The sequence below is a fragment of the Bacidia gigantensis genome (genome assembly GCF_019456465.1).
Source record: "Bacidia gigantensis strain McMullin 20006 chromosome Unknown contig_231, whole genome shotgun sequence".
Classification (NCBI taxonomy): domain Eukaryota; kingdom Fungi; phylum Ascomycota; class Lecanoromycetes; order Lecanorales; family Ramalinaceae; genus Bacidia; species Bacidia gigantensis.
In genome coordinates, this window is record NW_025408598.1 from 1,816,698 (window position 1) to 1,827,820 (window position 11,123).

The 11,123-nt window shown below is 48.3% G+C and overlaps 5 protein-coding genes across 5 annotated transcripts; 3 read left to right on the forward strand and 2 right to left on the reverse strand.

The window, feature by feature from the left end:
- Positions 1-1,678: 1,678 nt before the first annotated feature.
- On the reverse strand, positions 1,679-2,647 carry KY384_004544 (uncharacterized protein; the record flags this gene model as incomplete). Its single annotated transcript, XM_044813049.1, has 1 exon — positions 1,679-2,647. The coding sequence occupies one exon, from the start codon at positions 2,645-2,647 to the stop codon at positions 1,679-1,681; it is 969 nt and encodes a 322-aa protein (XP_044670469.1).
- A 1,182-nt stretch (positions 2,648-3,829) lies between these two features.
- Positions 3,830-4,164, reverse strand: KY384_004545 (uncharacterized protein; the record flags this gene model as incomplete). Its single annotated transcript, XM_044813050.1, has 2 exons — positions 3,830-3,865; positions 3,994-4,164. The coding sequence occupies 2 exons, from the start codon at positions 4,162-4,164 to the stop codon at positions 3,830-3,832; spliced, it is 207 nt and encodes a 68-aa protein (XP_044670470.1).
- Positions 4,165-5,087: 923 nt separating this feature from the next.
- KY384_004546 (uncharacterized protein) lies at positions 5,088-5,666 on the forward strand (the record flags this gene model as incomplete). The annotated part of the gene is made up of 1 exon (XM_044813051.1): positions 5,088-5,666. One exon carries the CDS (start codon positions 5,088-5,090, stop codon positions 5,664-5,666), a length of 579 nt encoding a protein of 192 aa, XP_044670471.1.
- Positions 5,667-6,456: 790 nt separating this feature from the next.
- KY384_004547 (uncharacterized protein) lies at positions 6,457-7,170 on the forward strand (the record flags this gene model as incomplete). The annotated part of the gene is made up of 1 exon (XM_044813052.1): positions 6,457-7,170. The coding sequence occupies one exon, from the start codon at positions 6,457-6,459 to the stop codon at positions 7,168-7,170; it is 714 nt and encodes a 237-aa protein (XP_044670472.1).
- A 797-nt stretch (positions 7,171-7,967) lies between these two features.
- KY384_004548 (uncharacterized protein) lies at positions 7,968-8,942 on the forward strand (the record flags this gene model as incomplete). Its single annotated transcript, XM_044813053.1, has 1 exon — positions 7,968-8,942. One exon carries the CDS (start codon positions 7,968-7,970, stop codon positions 8,940-8,942), a length of 975 nt encoding a protein of 324 aa, XP_044670473.1.
- Between the last annotated feature and the right edge of the window lie 2,181 nt (positions 8,943-11,123).

Here is an 11,123-nt window from a genome sequence, read left to right on the forward strand (position 1 = left end):
GTCAATCTAGACTATGTGGGTGCTAGGCAAGGCGACCTGTGGGGATTGCGACCAATTGATGCGCTTATGGCTCTACCTCTTATTCGACGCTTGGCTGTGACAGGTTTTAAGACTTTTCCTTCACGCCTTATGACCCCCCTAAGATACCTCCACCCACCGGGGTTGAGAGCAACTTCAATGGTAGAAGAGCTGATAATCAGTGGTCAGGTCCATGGCCTTTATAATGATTGGATAGGCCACATGCTGTGGAAGACGCGTGCGCTCAGAAAATTAGATTTATCATTACACTCGTTTGGCACCTTTCGAAGCGCGGCTATAGTGCGAATGCTTGCACGTTGCTCCCGACTTTCTCTACAACACCTAAGACTCATCGTAATAGGGACGGACCCAAGCTTTCTCGGTGACATGCAAGTATTTCCGATTCTCCACACCTTGGAGACGACCTATGACTCTATGAATAACTTACAAATCGAGCCCGTTGATATGTTTTGGATGTTGCCAGCCTCTTTACAGTATCTCAGACTAAAGACTTGTGGTGGCTTCCTCAATGGAGAGGCATTCTTGAGAAGCCTCAACTGTTTCCTTATCAGGGCAATGCAGATACATCCGAACATGAGGAAGCTGGAAATTGAGTTGTATTCTTGGGAGTATAGGCTGGTGGATCGCTGTGAGTTCCGATATGTTTCTGAGGGTCAACATGGGAATATCTCGGTCAGCATTTTTACTACGTACATATTAGGTACGTTCGAGCCTTATTGGCCTCCATACATGCTCTAAGGGAAGACACGCCTGATGACTATGTATTCTATGGGGGCGCAGAAGCAAAACGTCTGATGTTCAAAGAACCAGTTTTTCAAGCCATTGATCGTACAAAGCTTACTGGCATCTGCAATGCTGGTCTCTATCCTATTGTCTGCCGTGTTGTCTATTTCTCAAACCTTGAGGAACCAGCCCCATGCGCCCTTTAAAGGACCCGAAGAAATAGTCACTGCCTCCGATTCCATTACTTCTGGTCAATAATGTCTTGGAACGTCGTCGTGCGTTTGAGGCGACTGACAAAAGCTGCTGTGATGGTGAAGGATTTGCCCGCTTTGGGTCTTTCCGGATGCTTACTCTGTTGTTCAAGGAAAGTATGTTTGGGTGCAGTGCGATCGCGGAGGCATTGCCGTGGGCACAGAGAGTTTTCTCTTTGTTCAGGATGAAGAGAAAGAAAGATTGGACTTGTCGAACAATAAGAATAGCAAGATCAAGCTTAGTGTTTTCATGAAGTGACACAACAACGTGCACGCAATATTGTGGTACAACACATACATATTGAACGGGTCAGGCCAATGATTACAGACTTGCTCGCGAGGTAATACACCGAACGTGAGAGATTACCGCGGGTACCAGCGATGTTTCAAAATGAAAACAAGATGCGTGAAATCACAAGCAGGTTTGCTAAGTAGATGAAATTTTCAAAACCATGAATGATAATGATACTACCTGGTTGTATGGTAAAGACTGAAATCCCCCGAAGAACCTATCTATGCACGCCCAGCAGGCAGAATTAAATGTCCAGAAAGGATATCACAACCTGCAAACATGGTGTGCCTGCTCCCCTGAGATCCTCTCGCCATTCGATCTGATGTTTCAAGCACTGAGGCTCCCTTTCTGCGCTCCCGCTAAGTTACTATCCTCATTCGTATTCCGGGGAGTCATAGCGGCTCCGTCGAGAACCACCATATCGTTCAGGGTCATCGTTTTGTTGTTGACGACGAGAGGAAGAGCCATGTGATTGAGAGCTAGACTTGTGTTGAGATTGACGCTCAGAGTATCCATGATTCCCTTGTGAGCCACGCCCTTGTCCACGACGGCTTGAAGTTGAAGCATTCGAGTCAATGCTAAAGGCAAGGTTTGCAACGATCTCAGATCGTCCGTGGTTGTTGCTATTGCTAGCGCGGGGACTATCGTCGCGTTCATGGTGATGAGATGATCGAACAGAGCTTGTGCCACCCGAATGACGGCTGCTCCTACCATTGTGACCAGGGTCTCGCTCGTCTGCATCAGAATCAGAGCCTTTTGGATGTGCATGTGGTGCATCCGGGTCTACTATCCACCCCTTCGCATATGCGCCGATGATATCCGCAGCATCTGCCACCGCGTCGTGCGAGCAGTCGCGTTGGAGGCGAGCGTCGATACGTTGGAGCGATCCTCGGCTAGCGTTGTCAAGAAGTTTTTTCATCCATTGGTCGGCTTCTCCCTTGTTTCCTGCCTCTTTGAAATCGTTCAAGATTACTTTCACAATCTCACCAACATGTTCTGGTAGATTTACGGAAAATTTAGCGTCAGGGTCCAACAGAGCTGCATTCGGTGATGGTTGAGATTCTTGACGGGAATCGTGAGAATGACGCGTCAGAGTCGTAGATGTGTCTCGCCCACGAACAGTTGGAGACGGGGGACTAATAGATCGGTTTGATGAGCGAAGATGTCCTCGTGGATGAGGGCCGCTCTGGCGAGGCATAGGGGAAGGGTCCCTATCGTAAGAATCCACAGAACCAGCGCTCTGGTATGAGCCGACTGAGCGTTGGCTGCCGACAGATGGACTACGTCCACGATGAGAATAGGTGTCTGCCTCTGTGACATGTGTCTCATACATTCGTGGCATTTTGCAGTCTGGAGTTGATGCTGGATGATGTATTTGGAAAGGGAGGATGCACGTTGTTGAAGTAAGGATGGTATGTTTGGGAAGAAAGGATGAAGACTGTTGATGGAAGAAAGAAAGAAAGAACAGTTGAGAGGGAAAGGATGGAGTTAATATACCAGAGCCTTGACTGATGCACGACACCAAGCACGACGTCACACCGAAGAATAGCCTATTGCACCTTGTGTTGTACGACAACTGATACACGAATTGACTGCTTTTCAGGTCACACGGAAGAAAGAGCTAGAAGATGGCTAGCAATCGAGACTCCAAAAATCGTTAGCCTAGGGAGTTGGACTTTCTCTGTGGTACTCGACAAAAAGTGTACGTCACATGTTGTGGACCTCAAACTACTAGGATGGAGAGACTGTGGTGTGATTGAATTTGAGGTGCCTCAAAACGCAAATGGCCCGTGGTGGTATCATATCACAGGTTACGTATTCAGCACTTCGGCTTTGTTCTACTGTGAGACTTGTGCTGGAAGGTCATACAAGACTAGTGCTTCGCAGTGTATCTCATGATTGTGCGGATGGTGCTGTTTAATTACGTGATCAATGAACAAGCTCGACAAAGACTGTGCGTCGGAATTATGAGTAAAGAGTGGGAAAGGACGTCAAAGTCTAGGATGAAGAAAAATTGGCAAAAAAACATGAGCAAATGAAGGGAAGTGGGTTTTCAACATCGCTGGGAGAATGTTTGGGTAAAGACTGTAAATTCCTAGCTGAACTCATTAACCGAACCCAGCTCCATTTAATTCCTAAAGTGATTCTGTGTGCATGATCTGCATGGGTCAACATATCCAGAAAAGGGGACAAAATCATTCGCTCCTAGACCCCGCAAGCCTCGTATTGTTCGCCTTGTCAAGCATTTTCAATGTCCGGTGGTATGGCTCTGCAAGTCTATTTCCCTCACAGCCGTAGCAGTACCATGATAAAATCTTTTCCGCATCTGAATCTGCTTGTTGAGACACCTTGTTCTGACTACTCGTAGTCTGATCCATGGCTGGAATGGCGGGATCGGTTGTCACCATTGATAGAACTTGAAGAGGAACTCGTGAGACGGCTACCATCGCTAGCACGGCTAGGATCATGAACTGTCACAGCTCGTCGTGGTGGGCTTGCGTGACGGCTCTCAGACCCACCTGGCCTATAGCTCCAATTTCCCTTGCTGAGACGGAAAGAACTATGGTCCTCATCGAGTCCATTGGGAGAGATTGGTGTGCGGAGATGGTATACTTTGCTGCTACGACTGCTTGAACCGTCCGCGTGTTGGTGATGATAGGTGAAGGCGGTACGGGTGCCGGTGCGTACCGAAAGATTAGAGTCCACTGCTTCACCACGGGAGTATTCCTTGACAATGTCTGCTGCGTCTTGAGCCCTATTCTCGCGAAGATATCGCTCTGCCCATTGCAGAGTACGCTCATTTGCGTTGTAGTACAAATTGACCAACGCTTCTTCCGATGCTTCATCAGCAGACAGCATTTGTAATACCATGTCATCCAGTAGTGGTGGGAACGTCATCACTCCTACAGGGTTCTGTGGCGGGCCATTATTTCGTCGGGAGCTGAGAGTAGAAGCCGATCGAACGCTGCCTGCCGCGGAACCTGGGCTGCTAGATACAGGACCACCACGACGAGAGCCTTGAGAGTGAGCGCTGCCTGAGTGATGCCATTCACCAGACCTATTACGACCACTCGATTCCGACAAGTGAGCATGACCACGCGAAGAGGCGTCGCGGTGCTGGACCTGGTGACGAGTCATGTTGATGATCGATTTTGCTGTGAGGTTGATCGGTTCGAAGTGCGAAGAGATGGGCGGCTTGGTCGAGATTGTAAGCTGGTTTCTTGCAAGTATGAGGAAGTTGTCTGATCAAGAAAAGGTGGTTGATGAAGGGAGGAAGGAAGAACAAGGGGAGGAGGCTCGAGCTTATATGCCGGAGAGTCTGTATAGCTGAGTCGTGCGAACAAAGCTCACCGATGTTGTACACGTCATTGTCCTACCTCAAGTCATTCCTCGGATAGATGATGGAACAATACCATTGTTCTGACTAGTCTTGAGTAAGTAGATGCATTGTCAATAATGAAGGGTGGCACAATCGAAACGCTAGGGACGAAGTATCACAATCACATTGATTTTTGAACAAAGAGATCCCTTGCACACACCTTCAAGGATCAGATTCGTGATGACGGCTACTGGATGCTTTTGCGGAAGGTAGCACAAACACCTTTCAACAGATGCCGCCTCACCCATGATCTGCAATGACTTACTGCAATAGAATCCAACCACACCGGAGACTCCCTTCTTGAAAATACATAAAGATTCGTCCGGAGATCAGGAGTCAAGCCCTCTCTGCCACAATCGGACCATTTCCCACCTATTCCTACATCAAAGTCTACTTTTCCACAATGGAGTCGTATGCACCAAGCTACAACCCTCGTCATCAATCTACCAAGCAGGGAGAAGCCACAACCCATTATCATAAAGCCCACCCAAAATCCCGGTCTCTCACCAGACTCCCATCCCTAGATATCACAGACCAAGCCTCCCAGCGCTTCAACGGACGCCAACTTCCCCCATCTGTCGCAGTTTTCCTAGAACACAAAATGGAAACAAGCGGCAAAGGTTCAAAAGTGCAAAAAGATTTTGTCTTCAACATTGGACAAAATGCCTCGAAAGAAACGCTCAGGCGTATGGTGAGCTTGCTTGCCCATGATTGCAGGGATAGAGTTTGGGGCATGATGGTGGATTATGGGACGGGTGCTAAGGTGGATAAGGAGACTGTGGATGCAAATAAGGGATATGATGATAGTCGCAGGTTTGATACCAGGCGGGATGGTGGGACTTCAAGGCAAAATGATGGTCGTGGAGATATTCCAAGTCCAAGAGGGAATTCAGGCCGGGCGACGCGACATCGTGACTCAACGTACGATGAGCTCGGTGGCGACTTTGGGGATATTAGTCTTCAGAAGAGGTATTACTATTGAGGGCGTAAGGGAAAGCCTGTGACCGTTGGATCTCGGATTGAGTGAATACTTGGATTTTGGCTGGCGTCTTAGGATTGGCATAATGAATCAGTTGTGAGTAACATGTACTTTCAATCTTAAGAAAATGTCAATGCTTAGATTTAACGATGATTTCCCAGTTTTTTCAAGTAACTCGCTTGCTTTCCAAGTGCCTATCCGACATGATCTGGCAAGGCAATCATCCATTATTGCAATCTATGACCTTGCATGATTCTTGTGTTACAACGCCTTGGTCAGTCGTGATAGATGCCCTCATGCAGGGCGTGCATTTCGGTGGATGGTAGGAGTGAAGGAAACGTTGGGCGAAGTGTTTAGGGCGGCATTATTACATACATAGCACAAGCTGTGAGATTTCTCGATCATCCCAACTCTCACCTGCATATCTTAGTATTGGCAGCTTTTATATCGCTATCGCAGCCTGAAGTCTCTGTCATGCGCCTTCGTCGGTATGAGATTGTGGCAAGACCTCTCTTGTGCATTTGATTTGCCATTGTTCTTTCCGACTGAAGCAACAGTTGTCTCAACAACAAGACCTCACTTCCTTTCTTCTGTTCACATCATGCTTCCAATATTCGTGTCTCTAAGCCTCTACTCTTTACTCATTATCGATTGCAAGTGGCAATATACGGTTGTAGCTCTCTTGCAATCCTTCGCAGAATACAGACATCAACGCGCATTAAACAGTACCATCAGCAGCGCTACAAGCCTCTCCCATCCGGGTGGCGAGATGGTTTTAACTCGAGCTATCAATATGCCTGGTCCGCCAAAACTATTGACTAGCAGCATGCTGGATGGCCCGTACGTACCCCCACCACAGCATTGGGAGGAGCGTATCCGAAGCGAACTTATCCATTGCGCCAAAAGCAATGTATTGCAGCTGCGAGTACGGGGCCCTCCACTCAGTCCTACCCTAGATAATGCCTATCGCGAGGTTAGCGACGATCTAATGTTCCTCTTCGAAAAATATCTGAAGACGAAATACATGTCCTACCCTCAGATGGAGACATTCGTCGATACATTTCTAGTTGGCACAACCGATGAGTGGGTGGCAAGCGTACGTAAGAAGATGAAAGGAAAACGGGATCGTAGAGCCCTGAAAACCATCGTCGACTTCTGTGAAAAGAGGGAATTTTGTGAGGACTCTCCGGGATACAATTGGGTTCGACATGGCGATGTCGGAGACAAATACGACAAGAGAAAGCAGGTGAATCTGCCACCGGGCTGTGGCAAGTCCATTTTGGACATCAGTCGCGTCCTTCCGAACCATGAGCTTGTGGAACTAGGAGGACGTGAACAGCCATTCTTGAAGCATCCAAAGCAGCTGCTTGACGAGAGGAAGCCTCTGAAAGCAAGCGTCGACTCTACAAGCATCATTCAGCCTGAATTTCCCCCTAAGCAAGAGGCGTTTTATCATCCGCGGAATGTACGGCGACCCCGTCGAGTCAACCGGAAATGCAATTTTTAGTCAGGTCAAAAGTCACTAAACATGCGTAGACGGTTTACTCGCTTTCCGCCAAGCTTGGAGAGAACACTGATAGCATTCTTCATGGGAGCTTCTTCCTAATCCATGGGCATTAGTTGGTTGCAGAGGCAGCATAGAATACTGCACGGCTTAAAAAACCATTAAATTTTAATTTCAATCATTCAACCAGGACTCATACTTTCTTTCCGCAGCTCTTTTACCGCGCATTGTATTCTCGTTTCATGGTCTTGCATACACTCGCTCTTGCATTCGTTCTTTGTGCCGTTTCGTTATTCAGAGAGATATTTTCGAAGCCCTCGTTTGTAGATTTGCTTCTCAGTAAAAGCTCTGAAAGCAAGCACAGCAGACTCAAGCAAACTTGGATTGCTCCGCATGAAAGGTATTAAATACTTTGTTCTCCGTCCTTCGTAGGTACATCCTGTCACACTGCTCTTGAAACTTAGAAGATAAATACAATTTCATTTTACACAAAACTAATAAGTTTATAAATAAAAAGTGTAAACATGGCGGCCACTTGGAAGCCGTCATAGGCAAGGTACTGACGGATGACTGAATTGGTGGTGACGAATTACACAATTATTCAGAGGCCGGAAGGCGTCGAACGAGGAAAGTTAGTCCACCCTACCGCCGACGCCATCACAAAGCAAAATAAAAAGGGCGAAAAAAGTAGCTCATTCCATCTTCGAACAGAATTAAAGCTGAGGGAACTGACAGTGCTGTGCTGAGTCCTCTGGACAACGAGCGGATAGCAATTGGTAGTCAAGCCTGAGTATCACACGATGTCAAAGCCTGTGGATGACATACGTTGGGAAGACTGGGTCAATTTCGATCAAGACCCAACGGATGGACTCGCCTCTTCGGTTGAATCTAGAGTAGCCACAGAGCCACTGGCTAGGTTACCAGCATATCGCACTATCATTTCAGAGCCCGAGGATGATATACCTTTGGACGACTGGATCAATGAGGATCAATATCTGACCATAGAAAACGCCTCTTCGGATGCAACCAGACAGTCCCCGGAGCATGATCCTGAACTACCAGACTATTGCGCTGGGACCATACTAAGCAGCAATCAAGTCTTATCTTCAAACAACCGCGAACAAGCCTCATTTGACTGTGACTTTGAATCAGCATCAGAAGATTTCAGTCTAGGCTCTCTGAGCAATTCCTCTCCACCACCTCAAGAGCTTGTTTCGTTGCCTAGTTGTGAGGTTGCTATAAATATAAACAGGCAGCTATCCGCCCTAGCGAACAAATCATTCGGGCTTGCACCTAATGAAGAAATGTATCCGGAGTGTCTGCCAAATTCTGAGATAGCAAGGATTTCGACCCCAGCAGAGAATTCAATTGTGCGGAATGAAGAGATGCAGCATGGACTGAGTGATTCCATGATAAAGTGCGTTGTCAATATGTCACCTTCTAGCCGACGAGAGTTCCTGGAGAGCATTATGGATCATACAGAGCATACGGACACGCGTGAAATACATGATCCGACAGACGAGGACGCCATGGAACTGCTGCTGAACAGAGACAGTACCTGTCGGCTGTGTAGATGGTTATGTATCTTCGAATCGCATCCCGCAGACTCATTTGAACATATTATGCGATTCGTGATGGTAGGTGGCAGAGCCTACAATATTCCGGGTCCTGGATGGATGAACCAGGCTTCCAACAGAGATGAGAGGGAGTATTGGCTCAGGATAGAGGGTACGAGATGGAGGAATCGGCGATATAAAGCGTACCATGGGTGGTAGGTAATATTGTATTGTGGGTTTATGGGGTCACAAGGCAACACGCTGGCCCATACTTGGCTTTGTATCAGTCTCATTTCTATTATTGTAATCCAAATTCATCTCGAGGTTTTTGCACCCGCTTCCTCGCGATTCACTTTCATGTACGACCAGTGAAAGAGTGTTGTCTTACATAATCCTCTCGCGTGACACACCGAAGTCATACAAGTGTCAATAACGTCATTCCCTTGACTACAAATTTGCCTGTCCTTCTCTATACTTCCTCCTCCATCATGCTCCTTTCTTCCATATCACTCAGCTACCAAAACAAACCCAAAATCACTGCAAATCGTCCATCGAAGCTAGCATGACTTCACCCGAAGCCCCAAAATCCGCCTGGAGCAGTTGCTCCTCTGACTCTGGTTATCAAGACAATGACAAGCACGACGTCGCCGAGAATGACACCGCCAACCACCAACCCCACGACGCGTCCTATCAGACTCCTACCCTCTCACTCCACAAGCAAGTCTCCCGCGACCCTACCGCCCGCCGACCTTCCACACCCCGCCCCCCAACATCATCTTCTCTGTCGTAAGCGACTACACCGACTCCAGCGAAGAGCGCTGGGCGTACCTCACACCCTTCATGCGCCAAGCGGGGCAAGACACCGTGAAGACCGTTGAGGTGCTTTGCGAGGAGGGGAAGTATGATGAGGCTATGAAGATTGTCTTCTCTTTCTTTGAGGGTCATGATGATGGGGTTGGCGTTGGGGAAGAGGCAGGAAGTGGGCGTGGTTGTACAGATACGAAACAGAACGGAAGGGCTAGGGTGGTTAGTAGAACAGGTGATAAAGGAGACGGGATGGGGGATGGGGTGGATGGGGTGGGTGAGGTGGATGGATCGATGGGTACGGTGCCGAAGGATGTTTTGAGTGGACGGCGCCATCCGGGGTGGGGAGGAAGGAGCCAGAAGGGGAGTGGTGATGAGGGCGCGAATGGGGAGGATGGCGGGAGTAAGAGGCATGAGCAGAGGCAGGAGTATGGAGGACCGGGGCCGAGTATTGATATGGGGACGAGGAAGATGACGCGACCGTGAGAGGAAGGTAGTGAAGGGTGTGTTTGTTGGTTGGTGTAAGGTGGGAAAGGGGCGGAAAAGGGCGGAGTGGGAGAGGAAAGGGATGGTTGAGGCAAGAATAGATGGAGAGAGTTTGAATAGGCATCCAGGCTGGCCTGGTAATGCAAAAGGGTGCTAGGGGTTGGAACGTGCATGATAGCCATTTCGCGCCACTTGCGGTGTGAAAAAATCTGAATAACAGGCGTGAGAGTGATTTTAATACTTAAAAGACTTGCGACATGCAGCTCGCTATGATTATGCGGCCATTTTCATGAATCAATATTTTGCAGTAATGACTAGTAGGATCATCTTGGATTGCATCGTCGGAGGTTCGCACAAATAGCGAAGAAACCCCAAGCGGTAAATGGATGGCGACGAATGCGTCGTTTGTCACTCATTATTTGGTTATAAGACTGCACTGTCCTCCCTACTTGTCATTTCGGAACAGATACCCTTTCATGTTTTGCGCCAGTCGCAATCAATTCATTTTTTGAGAAGTCATCGATGAACTCATCGTCTTCATTGTTCTTAAGGAGTGATAGATATGCTAAGGCATGCAAACATCTAGCCATCTAAACCAATCCAATCGTACAAAATTCATTATTTGAAATATTGAGAACCCCCCACACAGCTCCTCAATCATCTCATCACAATCTGGCCCCCTCTCCCGTTTTCCCTCTCTCTCACCCCACGCCCACCGCCCGTCCTCTAATCTTCCTCCTCAAAAACCCTCTCAAACTCAGCGATCACTTCCACTTCCCCGTGAAGGCGAAGGTGAAGGCGAAACCAGACGTTCCTGAGCGTCTTCCAACGCAAGCCGACGATTAAGACTCTCCTGCCGTCGTATAACAACATCAGTGTCCTCACTTCTGACCGAAGCGGGTCTAGGATGAGGAGGTCCAGGTGGAGGAGGTCTAGGGGAGAGTCTCCTTCCGCGGCCCGGATACTCGGGTCGAGGTGGAGGGGGTCGGCGATGACGATGCTGCTGCGGATGAGCTTCACGTATGTCGTTTTGGTTGTGGTTGTGGGGACGATGATGCCCGGGTAATTCGTGGTGGGGAGGATGGCGTTCGTCTCGTTGTTGCCCTTGGT